Source organism: Natator depressus, chromosome 10 (genome assembly GCF_965152275.1).
Source record: "Natator depressus isolate rNatDep1 chromosome 10, rNatDep2.hap1, whole genome shotgun sequence".
Classification (NCBI taxonomy): domain Eukaryota; kingdom Metazoa; phylum Chordata; order Testudines; family Cheloniidae; genus Natator; species Natator depressus.
In genome coordinates, this window is record NC_134243.1 from 61,215,409 (window position 1) to 61,236,170 (window position 20,762).

Consider the following 20,762-nt stretch of genomic DNA (forward strand, 5'->3'; position numbering starts at 1 on the left):
ACCTCTTCCAAAAGCCAAATCAAAATGAGAACCCAGTAAAGCAGGAAAATCTACACTGGCTGATCCTTGAAGGTGTTTTTTATTTTTAAACTCCATGGGACTATCCCATTTAAAAACTTTAAAATATTACACCAAGGGATAATGTGTGACATGCTCACTGTTGGAGAAGAGCTACTTTCTCTTAATGGTAGGAATGCTAGCTATTTCTCTTCTGAAATGAAAATGCAAGTACAAAATGTACTTCCTGATGGCAGCTATTGGGAATTTGCTAGCTGTAGAGCTCCAGACAGGTTGGAATAGTACCCATACAATCATTAATGCAGCTGATAGCCATCCCATGGGAAATTCCAATATTGTGTCATTTGTTTACATCCTGAATTGGCATACCAAGTTGAAATATCTAAACTTTTTATGGAATGAGAAGTTACAAACATTTTCTACTCAGCAATGTTTCATTTCAGGTCGATGTTAACCTCTGGTCATGTGAGCTGCTGTGGTGCCTCCTGGGAGTTGTGGTTGTGGATCTGTCATGCCCCTATTCTCCCCTCTTGGCACTGCTGCCCAGCCACAGTGCATCAGCCACAGGAAGAGACTGTCAGGCATCATGGGGATCTAGTCTGGCTCGCGAGCATGGTCCACAGAGAAGAATGGGGGCATGAGGGATCTGGACCTATAACTCCCATAAAGCATGGTGCCAGCTCAGGCAGATGCAGAGATTAATGTCAGCTTGATCCAGTCCCACCTGAAATGAAATGTTTTGATTTTCCCAATGGAAATTCCACCAAAATCAATTTTTTCCTTCAGAAACTTTAGATTTTGGTGGAAACCCCATTATCCAGTGGAAAAATGTTTCTTTGGAAGTTTTTCAGGCAGCCTTAATTATTAGTAACTCTTCACAGTAGCTTTGGATTTTCTGGTTTAATTCCTGATTTTAATCTACTTTTTTTGTTGTTGTTGTTGTTGCTGTTGTTTTCTGGGTTCGCCATACATATTCAACAGAAGGTAAACCTAAAATCTAGTGCATCACTTACAATTCTAATAATTGCTTACCTCTGCATCATTACAGCTTCTAGAGATTTATGATGTTGTGGAGAAAGTTTGGTCTATTCAAAGTGCACGGCAAGCATGCTTCCCTAGAAGGGCTATGTAATGCACAACTTGAAATGTTAGCCTGCTCTAGAAATTAGTCCATGGCACTTATTCGAGCATGTTTTATTCCAGTGCATGTACTATATGAGAGTTCTCAGTTTTCATGCTTGCTGCTGGCATGTGTTAGCAGCATGTCTGTGAGATCATCTGAAAAATTCATGTGGAAATGAAAAATGCTTGCTTGTTTCCTACCACATGACTTGTCTGCCCTTTGAGCCGTGTTTTTTTTTTCTCTTTGAGCACTGCCAGTGCCCTGTGAAACCGAGAGAGGTACTGAGCCAGGAAAAAACAACGAAGACTCCCTCAGTAGTGCCCTATTCATATGTACAATCTTTAGTTTGATCCTTCAGTTCCAATGGTAAAGAATTGCCATGTGTTGCCCCCGTTTCCACACACAATAGCAGATGATGCCTTAGAAAATGGTGACTTTTAAATTAAGTTGAACATTTTTATACTCAGACCTTCACCTGAGGGGGATAGTGAGCCTCATATATTTGATTCCTTAGAAACACTGGCCCATCAGCAATGCAGAGCCAAGGAAGGACACACTCTTTTGTGTTAGTGCCAGTAGCAGACTCATCTGGATGAAGCTTATTAAGATTCAAATCACAATTGGCTTCCTTACTTAACTGATATAGACCCATGCAGTTTGTATGAAATGGCTTGGATATGTCTTTTAGATATCTAGGTAGTTGATATTAATCTTTTTCTATTAGTTCAAGAATTTCAGATTTCTTCTGGCCCCCATATTGTAACTTTATATTGCCCTGGGCAGCTGCATCCTTTTTAAAACACATGATGCTATAGAAATGGCATGAATGTTGGGCTAGCAGACTGCATCACTCTGGTACAGTTCACTCTGGAACAGTTGCACGGACTGTTTCATTGATCATGGTGCACACTCATCAAATTTGATAAGGCAACTAGTGATCGTTCCTTGTGAGCCATACTTAGCTAATTGCTTTATGTTACTGAAAATGTAATGTTCCTATTTCTTGGGAATAAGAGAACACATGCTAGTTTAAAGATTATTCATTTATAGATAGAAGGGCTCAGGTTTCCTTATTCTGGCAATGTTTCTGAGGTGCTACACGTTATCCACCTGGAAGCGTTATCTGTAGTTACCTGTATAATTACTATTGTTTCAGGTTGCTATTATAGCAGAGTTACATTTTGTGATCATTGTCATTTACAATTGCTGTGAGGGAGGGAAGGGGACCAGAGCTGGGTCCCAGAGGTTGCTTGGAAAGAGTGTGCAGGTTCTTTCACCATTCTTGTTGATTGCCAGATAGAGTGGATCTTCAGCCGGATAAATCCATCCTCTTTCTAGCTGATGGGTGTATTTGAAAGCTGTTAGACCGGAGTTCTCTGTGGAGCCTTTTGGGCCATTCGTCTCCTTGCTCAGCTAGAGAGGAGCCTGACACACTACTGGAATGTCAGAGGAGGCTTTCCTGATGTTCTCTTCTAGCATCCAAGCTGTCCTATACAGCAGCAGTTCTACACTGAGAAAGCATTTGTAGCAGTGTGTCACAGGGCAGGCCTGCTGGGCAAGTGTGGCACTGCTGGTGCTGCCTGCCTCAGTTTCCCCTCACCCAGGTTTTGTCTGTCCCTGAGATTCCCATGGCTCAGCCCCTTCATCTGGGTTACTCTGAGTCCAATCCCCCTTCAAGGTAACAAGTTCAAACAAAAAGTACTTTCTCCCCACTTGGGCTCCTCTTCAGTCTGTCATGGGCTCATTCCCCAGTCCCTTCTGGGTTACTTTTCAGTCTCTGTCTCTGGGATAGAGCCCTGACTTCCAGGCTCCTTCCCTGGAGTCCCCTCAGTCTCCTGCAGGCCATTACTCAGAGCCTTCCATGGAAGCCTACCCACTGTCTGTGGTTCCACGCTCAAACTGAGTTCTCAGCCCTTTTTAATGAAATCACCCAGCTAATCAGGACCAGCTGGGGGAAGCAAGGGGGGTGGGATGGCTAATGTGCCAGAGCCCAAATACCCTTAAAGGGATTGGTAACCTGTGACAGTGTCACAGACTGGCTGAGCTGTGAAGCTATTGCTGGCTCTATGCACAAGACTCAAGTCAAGCCAGAATTTGATGCCAAGACATCCACAAGTACAAACAATTTTATCCTTTAATCAGCACACGCTTCGACACCTCATGTTGTTCATGCATGTGTGTGCTCTTGCTTACTCTGTCCCATCTCCCCCCACCAAAAGAAAAGCAAACTGCTTACAGAAAATGAGCTAGGATTCTAACCATCTTAGATACTTATAGAAGATAATACCATTCATTCTTTGTACTTCAGCATCAGTACTCTGCTATTTCCATCGGAGGATCTTAAGCAGCACTATAAATAATCAATTAAGTCTAAAACCTGTCTGAAGCAGACTAGTACAATTATACCCATTTCTAGATTAAGTGGTTTGTTCTCTGTGTCACGGTCACACAGCCACTCAGAGTTAGGAAAAAGAACCCGGCATCCTCATTCTCAGACCCCCTGCATGACCCTTAGACAGCACTTCTTCCCTTCTAGAATACTCACCCCCTGATCCTGAGAGGTAACTTGTTTTTCCTACTTCTCCTCCAGTTTAAGATGCTGTCAGAGTTGTTTCAGGATGAAGAGAAGGCCCTTAGTCCCACCTCAGCAACCCCTTCAGGCCGCACACTGCTGTCTCGCACTGCTGTAAAACCCGCCAAGGCCAGACCAGGCCAAGCAAGCAAGGAACATAAGAAAACTGTGGGACATCAGGTGAGTTGAACCAGTGACTATTTTGATTAGAATAATCTTTTCCCCGCCCCTTCTAGTGTCTTATTGGTCTCATACTGTGCAGCGGTTTCTTGTGATCACAGCTCAGGAGTGTTGGTTCAGACGAAAAGGCCACCACCATGGCTCTCAGCAATAGGTTCGGCTCATCCCACTACCTTTTTCTTTTTAAGTGTTGTGGAATCTTTAGCTTCCATCAGGCATCGCCAACAAATGGGCAGTAGGACATTGATTAAGGATCGGACACCAGGATTGCTAGAATATTGATAGAAATCTTCAGCAAAAACTATGCAATCCATTTAAGAGAAGTAGGCCATGTTTGAGCATGTATACTGCTTTAATTTTTTTGTGGGTGGAGTACTTCACGTTCATGTATGATACTTTCATGAAGACCTGCTCTCCCAGCCTTGCATGGCCACATAAGAAAGCAACAGTTTACTGTACAGAGCAATATAGGATGGCTGCTCTTAAAGAGGACTTGCTCATCTAACTCTGATAGTAACCATTAGGATTGCTTATAGCTTACAATTTGGACTGTGTACAGTGTTAGGGCCAGATAAAACACACAGTTAGGGCGAGATTTTCAAAAGAACTCAACGCCCAAACTAAGTGTCCATGTTTTCAAAAGAGCTTAGCATGTTGGATGCTCAGCTCCTGTGAAAATCTGATCCCTGGTTACCCTGATTTTCCAAGGGTTCTGAGCTCCCACCAACTTCACTTGAAGACAGTGGGTGTTCAGCACCTCTGAAAATCTGCCCCGAAAGTATAAAGTCCTTACCCTAAAATACCTAGATGTATATGTCAAAATTAAAAATAAATATGCCAATCAGCATGACCATAAAGCAAATCTCCTGCCCCATCACTTTCCACTTATCAACAGTTACAAAGCCGGATTAAACAGATGTCTTGCACTATGACTTAAAACTTGCCAAATTTAGGCTTTGGCAAACTCTGTTTCAGAGTGGGACCCTGCCCTGAGAAAGTCCGGCCACTCACCTACTGGGGATCTAATAACTGCCAGGAGTAGAGCACAGGACAAAAAGTGGTTTGTTGGCACTGTCAGTCCTCAGTTAGTGTTTTATAGATGATTGACAGCACCTCGAATTGCGCACAGGAACAAACAGGAGCCCTGTTCATCGTTTGGAGCCCAGGTTTATATGCTTGTCAGCCTCCACCACTTTATTCGTGAATAGCCACATTCTGCATTGGCTGAAACATCTGAGTGGCTTTCAGGGATAGTTCCAGGTAAAGCCCATTCCTGTAGGTCCGGCTTTTCAGGTGTACCACACCAAGTGATAATCTAGATACTGGTGTATGGTGCCTATATAAGCATGGGGAACTGTGACAAGGTCCTTATTAGAAAGGCAGGGCTGCAGCCCCTGAACCAGCCAGAGATGATCCAAAGCATTCAAAGCCACTGTGTTTCTTGGGAATCGAGGACTAGTGATGGATCCAATAAGACCCTAAGACTGAAAAAGTTGAAACAACAGGCATACCTCCAAAAAAGTGAACAGTCACCAATCACCTATCAGTTTCTACAGATCTTTCCTCTGGTAGAAATCTGTTTTGCATCTCTTTCATCTGGATTGATTTTAAACCAGCTGGGAAAAAGTGTCTCTTGTGATATTTTAACATGCCTGTTCAGATTGTTGCTGATTTCAGACACAACATGCAGATTTGGGTGCTAGAATTTATCTGCCCATGTAAAGGTTCAATACAGAATGTATTCCGTTGTTAGTATTTAACCTCACATTTGGATATGTTGTTGCCCACAAAATAGAATGTAGTTAGAAATTCAAAATAGCTCAGTCTTCCAGCTCCTGCAGCTTGTGTGGTTACACTTCAACTCAAGCATTTGTGTATCGTATGGCAGTATGATTGCCGTTGATTCCACAAGAGTGTTGCAGTGTATATGAATTGCTTCGAAGAACCACCAGAATTTGTAGTATGGATGCATACACTGGGGCAGCACATAACCAAACTGCTCTATTGAAATTTGTCTTTATGCTGGATTTTTCAAGACAACCTCTTTTATCTAATAAAAAAAGTTCCCCTTTGAGATCATTTCAAACAAGACTGAGTTTCATCGTATTCTGATTTCCTTTTTGTTGTTTTTTTTTTCTTTTTCTTTTTTACAGTTTCGGAACTCTCTTCATCTGCTGATGGAAACCCTTAATGCTACAACTCCACACTATGTGCGTTGCATTAAGCCCAATGACTTCAAGTTTCCATTCACGTACGTTGGTTCATAAATGGTCTCTGAAAACATAGTATACATCACTCAGCAGCAGAATAGTGTATCCTGAAAGCATTGGGACACACATAATAATAGCAGATGTTTGGGGCTGAATGGAGAGAAAATTATTAGCTGACAGCTTTGTATTTCTCCTTTATGCTGTCTGAGAAGGATACCCATAATTTCATGATTTTCCATTTGGAATTTGATTCAAAACTTGCACTCCTGAAGAATCTGTACTCATGACAACTTCTTTGACTGAAATCTACTAGTTTGCATTTCTAATGTTGTCACCATTTCTGAACTTGGGTTCTCATACAAAACTTGGCTAGAGCTTCACTTAGAAAGTCTGCCATTTGACAGATGTTTTGGTTTTTTTATATAGGTTTGATGAAAAGCGGGCAGTTCAGCAGCTCAGAGCTTGTGGTGTTCTGGAAACTATCCGGATCAGTGCAGCTGGCTTCCCCTCAAGGTAGGTTTGCCGTTTCTCAGATTGTTTTCAGAAGAGGCATTTTCACTGTGAGAGGTTTCCGTTGTATGGCTAACACCCTTTCTGTTTCTTGGTACAGGTGGACGTATCAAGAGTTCTTCAGCCGCTACCGTGTCCTGATGAAGCAAAAAGATGTCCTTAGTGACAGAAAACAGACATGCAAAAATTTGTTGGAGAAGCTGATTCTGGTAGTAGAATTGTAGCTTTTAAAACCTATAAATTAGGGCTATCAATTAATCACAGTTAACGCACACGATTAACTCAAAAAAATTAATCACGATTTTAATTGCACTGTTAAACAATAGAATACCAATTGAAATTTATTATATATTTTGGATGTTTTTCTACATTTTCATATATATTGTATTCTGTGTTGTAATTGAAATCAACATGTATATTATTTTGATTACAAATATTTGCACTGTAAAAATGAGAAACAAAAGAAATAGTATTTTTCAATTCACCTCATACAAGTACTGCAGTGCAATCTCTTTACTGTGAAAGTGCAACTTACAAATGTAGATTCTGTTTGTTTGTTACATAACTGCACTCATAAACAAAACAATACAAATGTAGATTTTTTTGGAGGGAGTTACATAACTGCACTCAAAAACAAAACAATGTAAAACTTCAGAGCCTACAAGTCCACTCAGTGCTACTTGTTGTTCAGCCAATTGCTAAGACAAACAAGTTTGTTTACATTTACAGGAGATAATGCTGCCCTCTTCTTATTTGCAATGTCACCGGAAAGTGAGAACAGGCATTTGCATGGCACTTTTGTATCTGGCATTGCAAGGTGTTTGCATGCCAGATATGGTAAACATTCATACACCCCTTCATGCTTTGGCCAGCATTCCAGAAGACATGCTGATGATGCTCATTTAAAAAAAAGTTTTGTTAATTAAATTGTGACCGAACTCCTTGGGGGATAAGTGTATGTCCCCTGCTCTGTTTTACCTGTATTCTGCCATATATTTCATGTTACAGCAGTCTCGGATGATGAGCCAGCACACTTTGTTCATTTTAAGAACATTTTCACTGCAGATTTCACAAAATGCAAAGAAGGTACCAATGTGAGATTTCTAAAGATAGCTACAGAACTTGACCCAAGGTTTAAGAATCTGAAGTGCCTTCCAAAATCTGAGAGGGACAAGGTGTGGAGCATGCGTTCAGAATTCTTAAAAGAGCAATACTCTGATGCGGAAACTACAGAACCTGAACCACCAAAAAAGAAAATCAGCCTTCTGCTGGTGGCATCTGATTCAGATAATGAAAATGAACATGCGTCAGTACACACTGCTTTGGACTGTTATCAAGCAGAACCCATCGTCAGCATGGACGCATGTCCCCTGGAATGGTGGTTGAAGCATGAAGGGACATATGAATCTTTAGCGCATCTGGCACATAAATATCTTGCGACGCCAGCTACAAAAGTGCCATGAGAATGCCTGTTCTCACTTTCAGGTACCTTGTAAACAAGAAGTGGGCAGCATTATCTCCTGCAAATGTAAACAAACTTGTTTGTCTGAGCGATTGGCTGAACAAGAAGTAGGACTGAGTGGACTTGCAGTCTCTAAAATTTTACATTGTTTTATTTTTGAATGCAGTTTTTTTACAGAATTCTACATTTGTAAATTCAACTTTCATGATAAAGAGATTGCACTATAGTACTTGTATTAGGTGAATTGAAAAATACTATTTCTTCTGTTTTTTTACAGTGTCAATACTTGTAATCAAAAATAAATATAAAGTGAGCATTGTACACTTTGTATTCTGTGTTATACTTGAAATCAGTATTTTTGAAAATGTAGAAAACATCCAAAAATATTTAAATAAATGGTATTCTATTATTGTTTAACAGTGTGATTAGTCGTGATTAATTTTTTTAATCGTTTGAAAGCCCTACTATAAATATTGCTCGGAATCCTGAATTATACAGATAGTTTTTGAAAATGTGTTGCTCCCCCTCTACAAATTTGAAATTAGTCATAAGTTATTATTAGTTGATAGGGATTTCAAACAGCAGCCAACACTAGTTTAAGAAAATCATAGTCTCTCTGAGTGTTATATTGTTTGCTGGATTGGGTGACACTCACTTTTATTTTTGAAGCTTTGGAAGCATCAGGCCTTGGCTGCTATTAAGGATCAACCATTCTTTTTATTGTCAAAAATGGGATGTTGCTTCAGTGAGTGTAAGTCACTTCAGTGTTGCTGTGTGTGTGGTGGGGATTTGGTTCTCTGGTCTAGCAGAGGCTGGGAAGACAACAATTTTAAGCCCTGGTGGATGGAGGGACTGCCTCACTTAATTTAACAGCAAGTTGTATTAATCTTGAGGTTATAGTCATCCTGAGGATTCAAATATGCAGGAGTCTCTCTTTCCTGGTCCAAATGAAAACCCTTCCACCTCCTTAACAGTTTTCAAGTACATAAAATGTTGTACACAGAGGAGAGAGAAAAATTGTTCTTGTTAACCTCTGAGGATAGGACAAGAAGCAATGGGCTTAAATTGCAGCAAGGGCGGTTTAGGTTGGACATTAGGAAAAACTGCCTGACTGCCAGGTTAGTTAAGCACTGGAATAAATTTCTAGGGAATCTCCATAATTGGAGATTTTTAAGAGAAGGTTAGACAGACACCTGTCAGGGATGGTCTAGATAATACTTAGTCCTGCCCTGAGGGCATGGGGCTGGACTAGATGACCTCTCAAATTCCCTTCCACTCCTATGATTCTGTGATTCCTTAATTCCACTTAATACAGTGAGATCCTGCCACTGCCCTACCACCTCTTAGCTGTCTCCCTGCCCTTGCCCTCCTACACAGAGATGTTCTGTGTAAGCTCCCTAACAGCTATCATGCATGTAGCCAGTTTCCAGCCTAGGGGAGTAGTGGTGAAAATAAACAGCAGGAGAAGGAGACTTTCCAGCACAGGAAAGGCAGGACTAAGAGTATTGACCCAGCCCTGCTTCCAAGAGTGAACAGCTCCCCATCTTCCAGTACAGCACCAGCTGCTGGCTCCCCTTAACATTTAAGAATTAGCTATTACTTAAATCATCTGGGTATAAAACAAAATCATTAGAGTTACACAAGAAATTACTGGGGTTCCTGGGGATTAGCCAGTATACAAAGGGTTAATGCATAGCACAGACAGGCTCCAAAACAGGTTCCCATTTATTTCTCAACCAGAAGGTGATTAATCATGACTCAATGCAAGGTATAGGTGAGGAAAAGTAAAAGCACACAGATGGAAATTAAAATCAGAAAGCCACCTAGCTTGCTGAGGGGCAGCGTAAGTATCAGTCAATTGTATTATACAAACAAGCATAGAATGCAGTTTATTTTTTCAAGATTCCATTTAAATGCACTTGTGTGCATATGCTCTCCCTGTCATGTGAGTAGATTCCTTTTCTCGTGTGTTACTAAAAGCATTCAAAGCAATAGGAGCAGCAGGAGCTTTCAGCTGATTGCCAGTGCTTGCATACTGACATCAAATAAAATCAATAGTACCTATTAAATAGTGGAGGTTATTGCTTTACCTGTGTGTTTGTGTGTAAATTTCAAGTCAAAGTACACACAAATGATTTCATCCTGTTTTTCCACCACTACCCATAGCCCCTCCCAAACCTTGCTTCCTCGCCCCCCAAGTGTGCTGCAATCATCTCGACTTGCTCTGTCCATTATGCCTCATTGGTTTTATTCCATACAATTGTACATGAGTGTGGGGGCACAGATATTTCCCCTGGGCTAGTAGGGTTGGTTCTCAGGTTAATAGATATCAAGTCATTTTTTCAAATCCTTTCTAAAACATTTGTACTCTGTAATATAGCTTAAGACTGACTGTTGAGGAAGGTCAGATATCAATTTAAAAATAGTTACTTTAATTTTCCTTTCAATTACTGATTTTTTTTCCTCGTCTCATCAGTTTCACTAGTGTTTCTCCTCAGTTTCATGAGAAATACCAACCGTCCTGATCCTTATAGCCTGAATATTAACAATGTCCTTCATGTTTGGTTTATATTTTGTTTAAAATTTCCTAGATGTGTACTGGTGTTTATTACAAAGTGGGTGAAAATTGTTGCAAAACTTCACTTTCCAGTTTTTTGGGTAAATATTGGGTTTAATATTGGGGGATGGGAGGACAGAAAAAAGTAAGAGTATTAAAAATTAAAAGCAGTGGTTTTTTTAAAGCTATGGTTTATTTCATGAACTGTATATTAGTGTGTTTCTTCTTCTATGTTATCTTATTTAACAGACAGTCTTACATTTACACTTAGACAAATTTATTACTAACATACATATCTCACTAATATAATGTATTGATTTTCTTAACAATCGATATTTTCATGTGCCTGAGTGGTCCAAAGTTTGGGTAAAAATCAGTTTAAAAAAAAAAAGAATAGCTTTTGTTAAACCCAGGGATTTTTCAGTAAAAACTGACAACAAAGTGCCTTAAATATAAGCCATATTTGGCAGAGGAAATATCAGTCTTCAGTTTTTAGACACATTTTTAAAAAAAATGAAAACTTTTTTTCTGATTCAGAAAACATTTCCTGTTAGAATAAAGTTGTAACCAATCCTCACATATATATTCCTTAAGTTTCCAATTCCCTAACCCTGCTAATTCTAAAAATTTACGCACAGAACATAATAGGGTAAAAAAAATATCCTGCTTCCTTACCTATTGTAAGTACAGATTTCACTGAAATACTAAATGGGTAGTTTTACCTCTTTACTGACTCTGCTTTCAATTCAGCCTTTAAGTCTTCTTTTTTATCCACTATTGTTTAATTCTGTTGCTGATCATATATTTCATCTGAAAATAGGACAAGGATAAGTACCAGTTTGGTAAGACAAAAATATTTTTTCGGGCTGGTCAAGTAGCCTATCTGGAAAAAATAAGAGCAGATAAGCTGAGGGTTGCCTGCATCCGCATCCAGAAGACAATCCGAGGGTGGCTGATGCGAAAGAAGTACCTGCGCATGAGGAAAGCAGCCATCACCATTCAGAGATATGTTAGAGGGTACCAAGCACGATGGTAAGTAGCACACTTGGGGACACTTGCTCTTATATCAGTTCACATTCCTCTAACTAGGTCATTTAACTGTGAGACCTGTCTCCTTGTGCTGATCATTAGGAATCAATTTTTCAGTGTAATGAAGGAAATAGACTAGACTATGCATTCCTCTAAGAGCAGTACCTGCTTGTTTTGACCTTCAGAAAGAAGTAGCTATTTCCCAGCTGGCTAACACCTAAGAGCAGTCCATGTTCTCTATTTGTTAAAGTAGAGGAAAAGTAGAGTGAGGAAATCAGTCTGCAGGTGGGGTGAGGCAGGACCCTTGCTTAGACTGAATCCTGCCCTGCCCTTTTCCTGCCACAAAACCTTGTTAACTTTCCACTGCCCTTCTAATGTGGCCTCTCTTTCCAGTGGTGGAGAACCTATCCCACAGGCCAGGATGCAACAAAGGGGAGACAGGCCAGCTAGGAGTAGATGTGGGTGATGAGGGAACTAGCTGGAGCAGGGAAGCAGGCAGATACAGAGGTGAGGTGGGAGGGAAAAGGAAAGGAATTGAGTCGGGATGCTTTTCAGTGGTCTTGCTGGAGGAATAGGAATTAAGGGTGGATCTGTTTCTGTTGGGGAATGAGTTAGGGAAAGTTGATTAATGGAAGCTGCTTTAAAGAATGAGGGAAGGTGATGAGAAACTGAGAAGAGTGTGTCAGTTACCCAGTGCAATTTTCTGAGGATGAGTAAACTCTATCTGGGGCTTTTAAGGGTTAATTTTTTAATTTTCCCATGCTGCTGCAGTATAGTAGTAAGCAAACATTGTACCATTGACAGTACTGCAAATAATCTAGAGTAGAATATGTAGAAAACGTAGCTCTTAAGAAAGAGGGTAAAGTTATAGGACTGGGAAAATGTTATTCAGGGCTTATAAATAATAGATGTAAATTCCATTCCCACCATTTTTCTTTGCCAGCTATGCCAAGTTCTTGCGAAGAACCAGGGCTGCCATCATACTTCAGAAGTTCCAGCGCATGTATGTGGTTCGCCAAAGATACCGTCTCATGCGAGCTACCACTATTGTTCTTCAGTCACTTTTACGAGGTTACATAGCCAGGAACAAATACCAGAGGGTAAGAAGACCCAGTGTTTCATTATTGCTGTTTCCAAGCACCTCCGGGTTAGCCCAAACTGTAGTGTTTCCATGGCGCTCTAAAATGTTTGTGTACAAATTGTCAGACCTTAATGCACACACTCAGTGCCACTGCACGGCCTGAAATAAAGTACTTGAAAATATGAATAATACGATACAGTGATCAGACATCTACTCATTATGAGTCCGAATTAATATTGCATACACACATGGACCAGATGATTTAGTAGCTCTTCTTAACCCCTAATTTCTGTGATTCTGACAAACTCTAAAAGATGATTGAGGATGCTAATTTTGATATTAGTGAGCTGTTGTCTGATAGAATAAAAGATTAAAGCCTTGGCTCTCTTTTTGTTTTTCACTTTTTTCATTTACCTGTGCTGATCTCAGTTTGGGGGAGGTTGATAGAGTTCTGTCCTAATTATGATGATATGACATTAAGTGACTATGTTTAAAGACAAATTAACTGCCCTCATTTTAGAAATTAGGCTTTGCTTTTAAATGTTATAGGGCTAGAAGCAGAATTACTGATACATTGGGATTTTGTGAGTTAGACAACATTTTGCACAGCAATTCTACCGGTAAGGATTGTTTTGCATTGAGTTTTTCAAAGGTCAACTCATCATTCACTGAGAAATTGTCCTACATAGTTGTACTTCTTCTCAAGTTAGTAGATGTAAACATAAAAGCCTGCCAATGCTTGTGTTTGAAATGCTTGTCTTCTGTTGATCAAAAAAATTGGACTGAATGAATTTCTGGACATTTTTAGATTTGTACTAAAGAAAAAATGTACAAGTATGCATACATGCTTGTGTGTAGGTGCACACATACATACACCCATGCGTATACAGTATATCAATCTAACATAACATCGATGTGAAGGTTGTGCCAACGAACGATCAACAGCCAGAAATGCCAGAAAAGTAAGATTTCTCCCCCTGAACTCAGCCATGTTACACATCCTATGTGTTTTATGGTGTACATTATTATTATTTGTTTTATTTCTGCTAGCATTCTGAGCACTGTAATCCAGGTTTTATATTACCAATGCACATAACAATATTAAAACATTGAGTCTCTTAATAGCCTGACAGATGTTTTCAAATATACATTAACTTCAGAAAGTAATGAGCTTCCTCATAAAACTGACAGGTACATCGCATCAACATATAGGCTAAAAGCCATCCCCAGGACATGCAGAACAGATGAGTCAACCATTCTAGATTCCTGAATGACTCTTATACACACTTCCTTTTCTATTGTACAACAACATTTTATAAACCTGTCACATTCCCTTGTAGTAAATATGGCAAATTACTTCTGAAGTCAACATAAGGGCCAGTCAAACTTACCTAATGATGGTTCTGCAATTATAGTTAATTATTCTCCTTAGTAATCGCAATTAGAAATTACCTATTATAAAATCCTCCCATCACAGATGGAACAAATGATAAATGTAAGACAGATGCATTGATGTGAAGGAGGAATTTTATTAAGGCCTATGATCCTGGGATGACTGCAGGAAGAAACAGAGGCTTTGTTTGCAATCCTGGGATTCTAGATTGTGTAGTTGTCTTCCTGTGACTAATTGACAAGCTCTCCTTACAGATCACTTTGGTCCATAATATGTGACGCACACATTACCCTTTAGAAGCTAAACCCTTTAGTTCTAACTCTTTAGAGCGAAACTCTCTCATCCTATGGAATTTAGGACCTCCAGACCTTGGAAATCACTAAAGCATCCTTAATTCAGCTATCCAAAAAGTAAATAGAAAATTTGTTTGAATATGAAAGATTGGTAGCTAAAACACTGATAACTTCAATTCTAACCCATTTTTTCATCAAACCTGAATTGTTTTTATATTTTAATAAAGAATGTCAAGCCATGTTTTGAAATTTCTACTGTCAGCTGTTCTGGAATTAGGAGGGTGCAAAATTTCTGATTGGAATAAATGGGGAGGAAAGCATTCCTTTAATGTTTGCAGAACTTCAAAAAAGCTGCATCAATTTTGTTTGATCTTTAGCCAAACAGTAAGCATGAGAAAGCATTAAAAAAAAGTTCCTACAAGTTAGGAATAACTAAAGAAAAAAAAGGCAGGGGGGAAAGAATGGAAATTGGAATTCAACTTCATAAGCTACTACCAACTATTGAAATGCAGAGGAGGTTCATGTATATGTGTATATATTTGGAAGATATGTAGTGAGACTAAACAATAAGTTGCTGAATTTACCTATCTGTCCATGTACCACTGACTTCAAGTGGCTTCATAATGAAAGGGTATAGTAAGAGCAAGATCTAGTCATCCCTAGAACTCTAGGGATGGATTTGTTGTTTTGTCTATAGGTGTTCTATATTCTTGTAATTAACAGGGATCTCACATCAATACAAATGTCCCCAGTTCCTTCCTTCCATCTCTTTCCCTTCATTTTAGCTTTCTCTCATTTCTTTCCCCATCTTCTTCTCTTGCTCCTTAGGTTAATTTATTTTATTTATTTATACTGATTCCCTGGTCCTCTCCTGCTGCCTTTCACTTGTATTTTCTCTTTTCAAATGGATGTGTCTCTAGTTGTTACCGATATATGTCTCCTTGCAGAATGTTGTTAATTTTGTATAAATACAGTGTGTGGCTTTTTCATCTAATGGTTTTGTTTTTAAACGCAGATGCTTCGAGAGCACAAGGCCATTATTATTCAGAAACACATGCGGGGCTGGCTGGCTCGTGTGCACTACCGTAGGAGCTTGAAGGCAATTGTCTACCTGCAATGCTGCTACAGGCGTATGATGGCCAAGAGGGAGCTGAAGAAGCTGAAGATAGAGGCACGCTCTGTGGAACGGTACAAGAAGCTCAATATTGGGATGGAGAACAAGATCATGCAGCTGCAGCGTAAAGTTGATGAGCAGGTAAATGCCCAAAGAGTGAATGATCAGAAGTCTCTCATCATCTGCCTCAATTGAAGTATGGGCAATTGTTGGAAAAATACAGTAATTATTGAGAGCAGAATTTTTCTTTAAAAGGAATCAGTTTTCTTCTTTAGTCAGGAGAAATATCCCTTTCCATAGAGGGGAGAGTGGATCCGTTTAGATGTGAATCAGTAGATAATGTACCTTTCCATACCATTTCCATACGTAAGAATGGCCAAACTGGGTCAGACCAAAGGTCCATCTTGCCCAGTATCTGACAGTGGCCAATGCCAGGTGCCCCAGAGGGAATGAACATAACAGGTAATTATCTGGTGATCCATCCCCTGTCACGATACACTTTTTTCAGGGTGTTGAATGGAAAACAAGTTGCTGGGCATGCATGGGCTTTGTCTGATTTTAACCTGGGACATGAAGGTTTGGATGCTGCTGTCTTCCTGGCCAAGCATCAAGTGTTCTGTGGATAAATAGAGTGATTCACTCTGTCAATATAGCACCTTTCACCTGCACTAACATTCTGATTAAAACAAAGCTATTCTAAATGCACATATGTCTTCATTGTGTTTTGTAAAGCATAAAGACTACAAATCCCTGCTGGAGAAACTAACTAGCCTGGAAACCACGTACAACACAGAGACTGAGAAGCTGCGGAGTGACGTGGAAAGGTTTCGTATGAGTGAGGAGGAGGCTAAGAATGCCACCAATCGTGTGCATGTGCTCCAAGAGGAGATCACCAAGCTTCGAAAGGAGCTGCACCAAACACAATCTGAAAAGAAGACAATTGAGGAATGGGCAGACAAATACAAACAGGAAACAGAGCAGGTGGGAACTCCCTACCCCAAAATACCAAAGTTTTAGAAACAGCCTGTCTCTAAAAGCCCCATTGGTTTGCTGTTCCTGAGATCTTAGAAATTCACAGTTACTAAAATTATCCTTTTCCTTTTGTTGTTCTTGGATTGAGTACAGCATATGGAGTAGTACAGGAAGCTTGCTGATTGGAGCATTTTTCAAAACTAGAAACATAGTGAATTGATCTGACCTCAAGCTGAATGTGTCCCCCAAGAACAATGATTCTGTTACTTCCCCACCCATACGTTTTTGGAAATCTGTGTGGCACTCAGCCTCTATCAAACTGAAAACATGTTACTTCAAAACAATAAAATAAAACAAACAATTTTTCATTTAAATTTGTTCAGATTTTTGGGTCCTTTGCTAAAGAAAGAGTTTCCATAGAGCAGTCTTGTAACTGTCTATAGGTGTGGTCTGCAAACACAGTTTTTGTACTGGTATTAATATGTATGTTAGGGGAAGCATTTACTAGCAATACAATTACTAACACAACTCCTAATGTGACTACAGGTATGCTGGTATAAAGGTGCCTTATGCTGGTAAAGGGTATGTACCACATTGGCTATATCAGTATGGTTAAAGCAGTACAACTTTTGTTTGTAGACAAGCTCTTGGATCACACCACCATCAAATCTTAAGAGGCATAGGGCAGAATCATTGAATTTGTTTCTAATCCATGTGTCTTTCGATGCAATACAATTTAAATGGCATTCCCGGGTTAAACACTCCAGGCTCTTGTATTCATTGGCCTCATCTGATCAGAAATTCAGTGTGTGATGCATGCAGGAGAGGGTGCGATTGGGATGTGAATAAAGAAGTGAAGGTGGCACTTTAGCTCACTGATCTTATTTTCTGAAGGACAGTTAAAAACATCGAATTTTTGATCTCTTACTACAAGAATGCAGTGGAGTCAGATCCTTCAGAGCTTTAGGTGCACAGATTAAACACATTCCTGTGACTGCAATCCTTATCCTGAGCCAAACATTCTGTTGTTTTTACAGTTGTTATCAGAACTAAAAGAGCAAAACACATTACTGAAAAAGGAAAAGGAGGAGCTGAATTGTCGCATCCAGGATCAGGCCAAGGAGATGACAGGTCAGTTCTGTTCACTTCACTTTCTTTTTTGGTTTGTTTCTTCCTTTGTAAAGCGACTCAGAGCTGGTTAATCTGCTGTGGTTTATTAACTACGTTTCCCTTTAGAATGTAATTTACAACTGTAATATAGGACCACATGTGCTATACAACTGTTGATAGTTTGAGTGTTAAGAATGCCCAAAGATATATTTTTTAAAAAAAGTAAACTAGTTCTGACTGTTGTTAAATATAATTAACCCATTGGGGTCAAATGATCAAAAGTGGTCTACTAAATTGTGAATGCAAATTCCATACTTGGATGTGCAGCTTGATATTTGACGTGCAAAGTGAGTAATTACACACTTAAATTCTTTTTAAATGCACAAATGTGGTATTTGCACACTCAAGTTGAGGCAGCTGGGCTCTGTAAACTGGGCTCTGTGTCTGTACAGAGCTGGCACAGGGCTTATGATTTTTGATGATTGCTTCTGAACCTTGTCTCTGAAAAAAAAAATCATTTCTATTTGGAGAAAACTAATCCTCTTTATTGCAATCACACAAGACACACACATCATCATCATCTTTGTTGGGTTGTCTGTTGCTTTCTAAACTCTTGTCCAGCACAAGATTGCACAGTTCACTTTGGTCCCTGCATTATCCAGAGCATCAGAGAAAACCACACACAGACCAACGCCTATTTTTCTAATAGCACTCAAACAAATAACAGATGTATTGTTGCATCTTAGTAAGTGACTTTGTGGTGAGCACCTAATCGTAACTGGAGAAAGATGCGGAAGAGCCAAGACTATCCTTGTTTTACAGTGAAGATATATACAAATGGAGATGCCATCTTCAGATACTAGACTAATACAGTACAAAAGCAGACTAGGATAAACAGTTTTAGTGCTGCCACCCCAAATTATTAGGTGACAGACAATGGAGAAGACTTTACGGAAGTGAACCCTAGTCCTTTTTGTCTTTGATGCAGCACTTTCCTGCAATGGCATAAATATTACAGGCTTGTTTTGTTTTTAAACAGCACAGTTTGTACAGTATCTGTGTTCTTTGCATACATGTGCATAGTGTCTTGTTTTATACTGTACCTGTGGAATATGGACATCACAGATTAAATAGGTTCCCAAGATCCATCTTGTTCACACCTTGGTATCATCTGTTTGGTGACAGAGACCATGGAGAAGAAGCTTGTTGAGGAAACGAAACAGCTGGAGCTAGATCTGAATGATGAAAGGTTAAGATATCAGAATCTTCTGAATGAGTTCAGCCGCTTAGAGGAGCGCTATGACGATCTGAGGGATGAGGTGAATCTGATGGTGGTAAGTGATTTCAAATATAGCAAAACTGTGTCATGTTTGCGGACAGTATTTTAGCAAAACTTGGTGAAATAATGTAGGGTCAGATTTTGTTCACAGATCTGTGCATGGGAATTGTTTGCCTGTATGCCAGAGCAGAATTTGCCCCTTAAACATTAGCTCTTAAATCTGATGGCTTTTGCTCCACCAAAACACTTCATGTTGTCTAACCCAGCAGTTCTGAAGTAGGGATCCATGGCCCCTGAGAGGCTGTGACTTGGTTTCAAGGGGCTTCAGGGCCCCGAGGCTGAAGCGTGGGGCTGGAACCGGGAACTAAGCCACAAGAAGCCCTGAGCCCCAGTGCTTCCCCGAGAGCTAGAGCCTCGGCGACCCCCGTGGGCTGAAGCTGGGAATGGAGCTGTGGGGAGCCCCAAGCCCTGGCGCTCCCCCTGGATCGAAAGCCCTGAACTGCGGTTCTCTCGCACAAGGCTGAAGCCCTCAGCCCCCTCCTTCTCCCACCCAGAGCCCTGGTGCCCCGCGGGGCAAAAGCCCGGAGTACTCCCACCTGGAGCCCAGCATGCACCCCCACACCTGCCCAGTGGCTGAAGTCCACAGCCCCAAGCCCCCCCTGCAGCTGAAGCCCTGAGGCCCCCCCACACACACCCAGTGGCTGAATCCAGGAGCCCTGAGGGCGCCCCCCCCCCCCACTGGGCCCTGGAGTTTTTATAGTATATTGGGGGGTGGGCGGGAAGCTCAGAAAGAAAAAGGTGGAAATCCCCTGCTAACCCATTTTTAAACTTCTTTTCGGGGCCCAGGTGGCATAGAGGAACCAGAATCTCAAATCTTTCCCCAAAGTTATGGTTGCTGTGGAGTAACTCAGAGCACTAGAAGCTAAGCCACTGGGTTATGGGCAGGTGACTATAATGCTGGTACTGACTTATTTTATTTGCACTTCAGAGCATCCCCAAGCCTGGGCACAAAAGAACGGATTCCACACACAGTAGCAATGAATCTGAATATACATTCAGCTCTGAGATTACAGAGACAGAAGACTTACCACTGAGAATGGAGGTAATGTTAGAGGAAACTCCAGTACTTTTCACTAATCACCAGCAAATCTATGCCCATCTTTTCTTTGTGACTGGCAAATCTTAGTATCAAGAATCTAGTGCTTTAGTCCACCATATCCCATTTTCTTTATGAATGGCTCAGTATAGAGTTGTATCTCGGTAATCCTACAAAAAAGATTTCAGTAAAAATATATTTTTAATTTTCTTTAGATTACAATAAAGGAATATAGGGTAGTTGGTCACACAGCGGCCTGATTTACACGTGACATAGTCGCCCTGCAACTTTTGAGGGCACAATCAGTTGCATGCTCAAAAGTGGGCGCGCAAAAACAGCTTGGGGCTGACTGAAAAGCAACTTCTATTCTATGTATTTAAAAGTTCAGAGAGGCACAAGTAGCTAATTATTCTCTCAATAACTGTGCCAAAATAGGAAGGTAGCTACAAATTTCATAGCTGATTACTACTCAGACTTACAGAACTGTTGCACCAGTGTCACAAAATGCCGTGCAATTCTCGTGCACTTTATCAGTGAAGTTCACTTCAATGGAGACTGGCCACTCAAAGTTCTATGCATCACTTAATGCCCACATTAAAAGGCTGTATATATGGGCCTTTTTCACTGGGGTGAATTTCACTCTGTGAGGAGAACATCATGTTGGATTTTTTTTTCTATGCGATACAGAAGAAGAAAACTTGAAAGGTGCCTCATTACTGTAACCTCAAGTATGCATTCATTTGAATCCTGGATTATTTGGAAT

General features: G+C 40.3%; 1 protein-coding gene and 1 long non-coding RNA gene across 4 annotated transcripts in view; one reads left to right on the forward strand and one right to left on the reverse strand.

Moving 5' to 3' along the window:
• Positions 1 to 20,762, forward strand: part of MYO5A (myosin VA) — a 124,671-nt gene that overhangs the window by 64,465 nt on the left and 39,444 nt on the right. For all 3 annotated transcript variants that reach the window (XM_074966325.1, XM_074966323.1, XM_074966324.1), the window contains exons 14-24: positions 3,732 to 3,893; positions 6,047 to 6,144; positions 6,530 to 6,616; positions 6,714 to 6,822; positions 11,453 to 11,664; positions 12,605 to 12,761; positions 15,444 to 15,683; positions 16,275 to 16,523; positions 17,552 to 17,645; positions 18,810 to 18,958; positions 19,892 to 20,005. In XM_074966325.1, the coding sequence (XP_074822426.1) occupies positions 3,732 to 3,893; positions 6,047 to 6,144; positions 6,530 to 6,616; positions 6,714 to 6,822; positions 11,453 to 11,664; positions 12,605 to 12,761; positions 15,444 to 15,683; positions 16,275 to 16,523; positions 17,552 to 17,645; positions 18,810 to 18,958; positions 19,892 to 20,005 (1,671 nt within the window). The remainder of the gene's footprint in view (positions 1 to 3,731; positions 3,894 to 6,046; positions 6,145 to 6,529; positions 6,617 to 6,713; positions 6,823 to 11,452; positions 11,665 to 12,604; positions 12,762 to 15,443; positions 15,684 to 16,274; positions 16,524 to 17,551; positions 17,646 to 18,809; positions 18,959 to 19,891; positions 20,006 to 20,762) is intronic.
• LOC141995260 (uncharacterized) lies at positions 20 to 18,857 on the reverse strand. The gene is made up of 3 exons (XR_012641285.1): positions 18,728 to 18,857; positions 11,355 to 11,442; positions 20 to 6,750 (listed from the first exon to the last, which is right to left on the reverse strand). It is a non-coding gene; the product is annotated as an uncharacterized LOC141995260 (long non-coding RNA).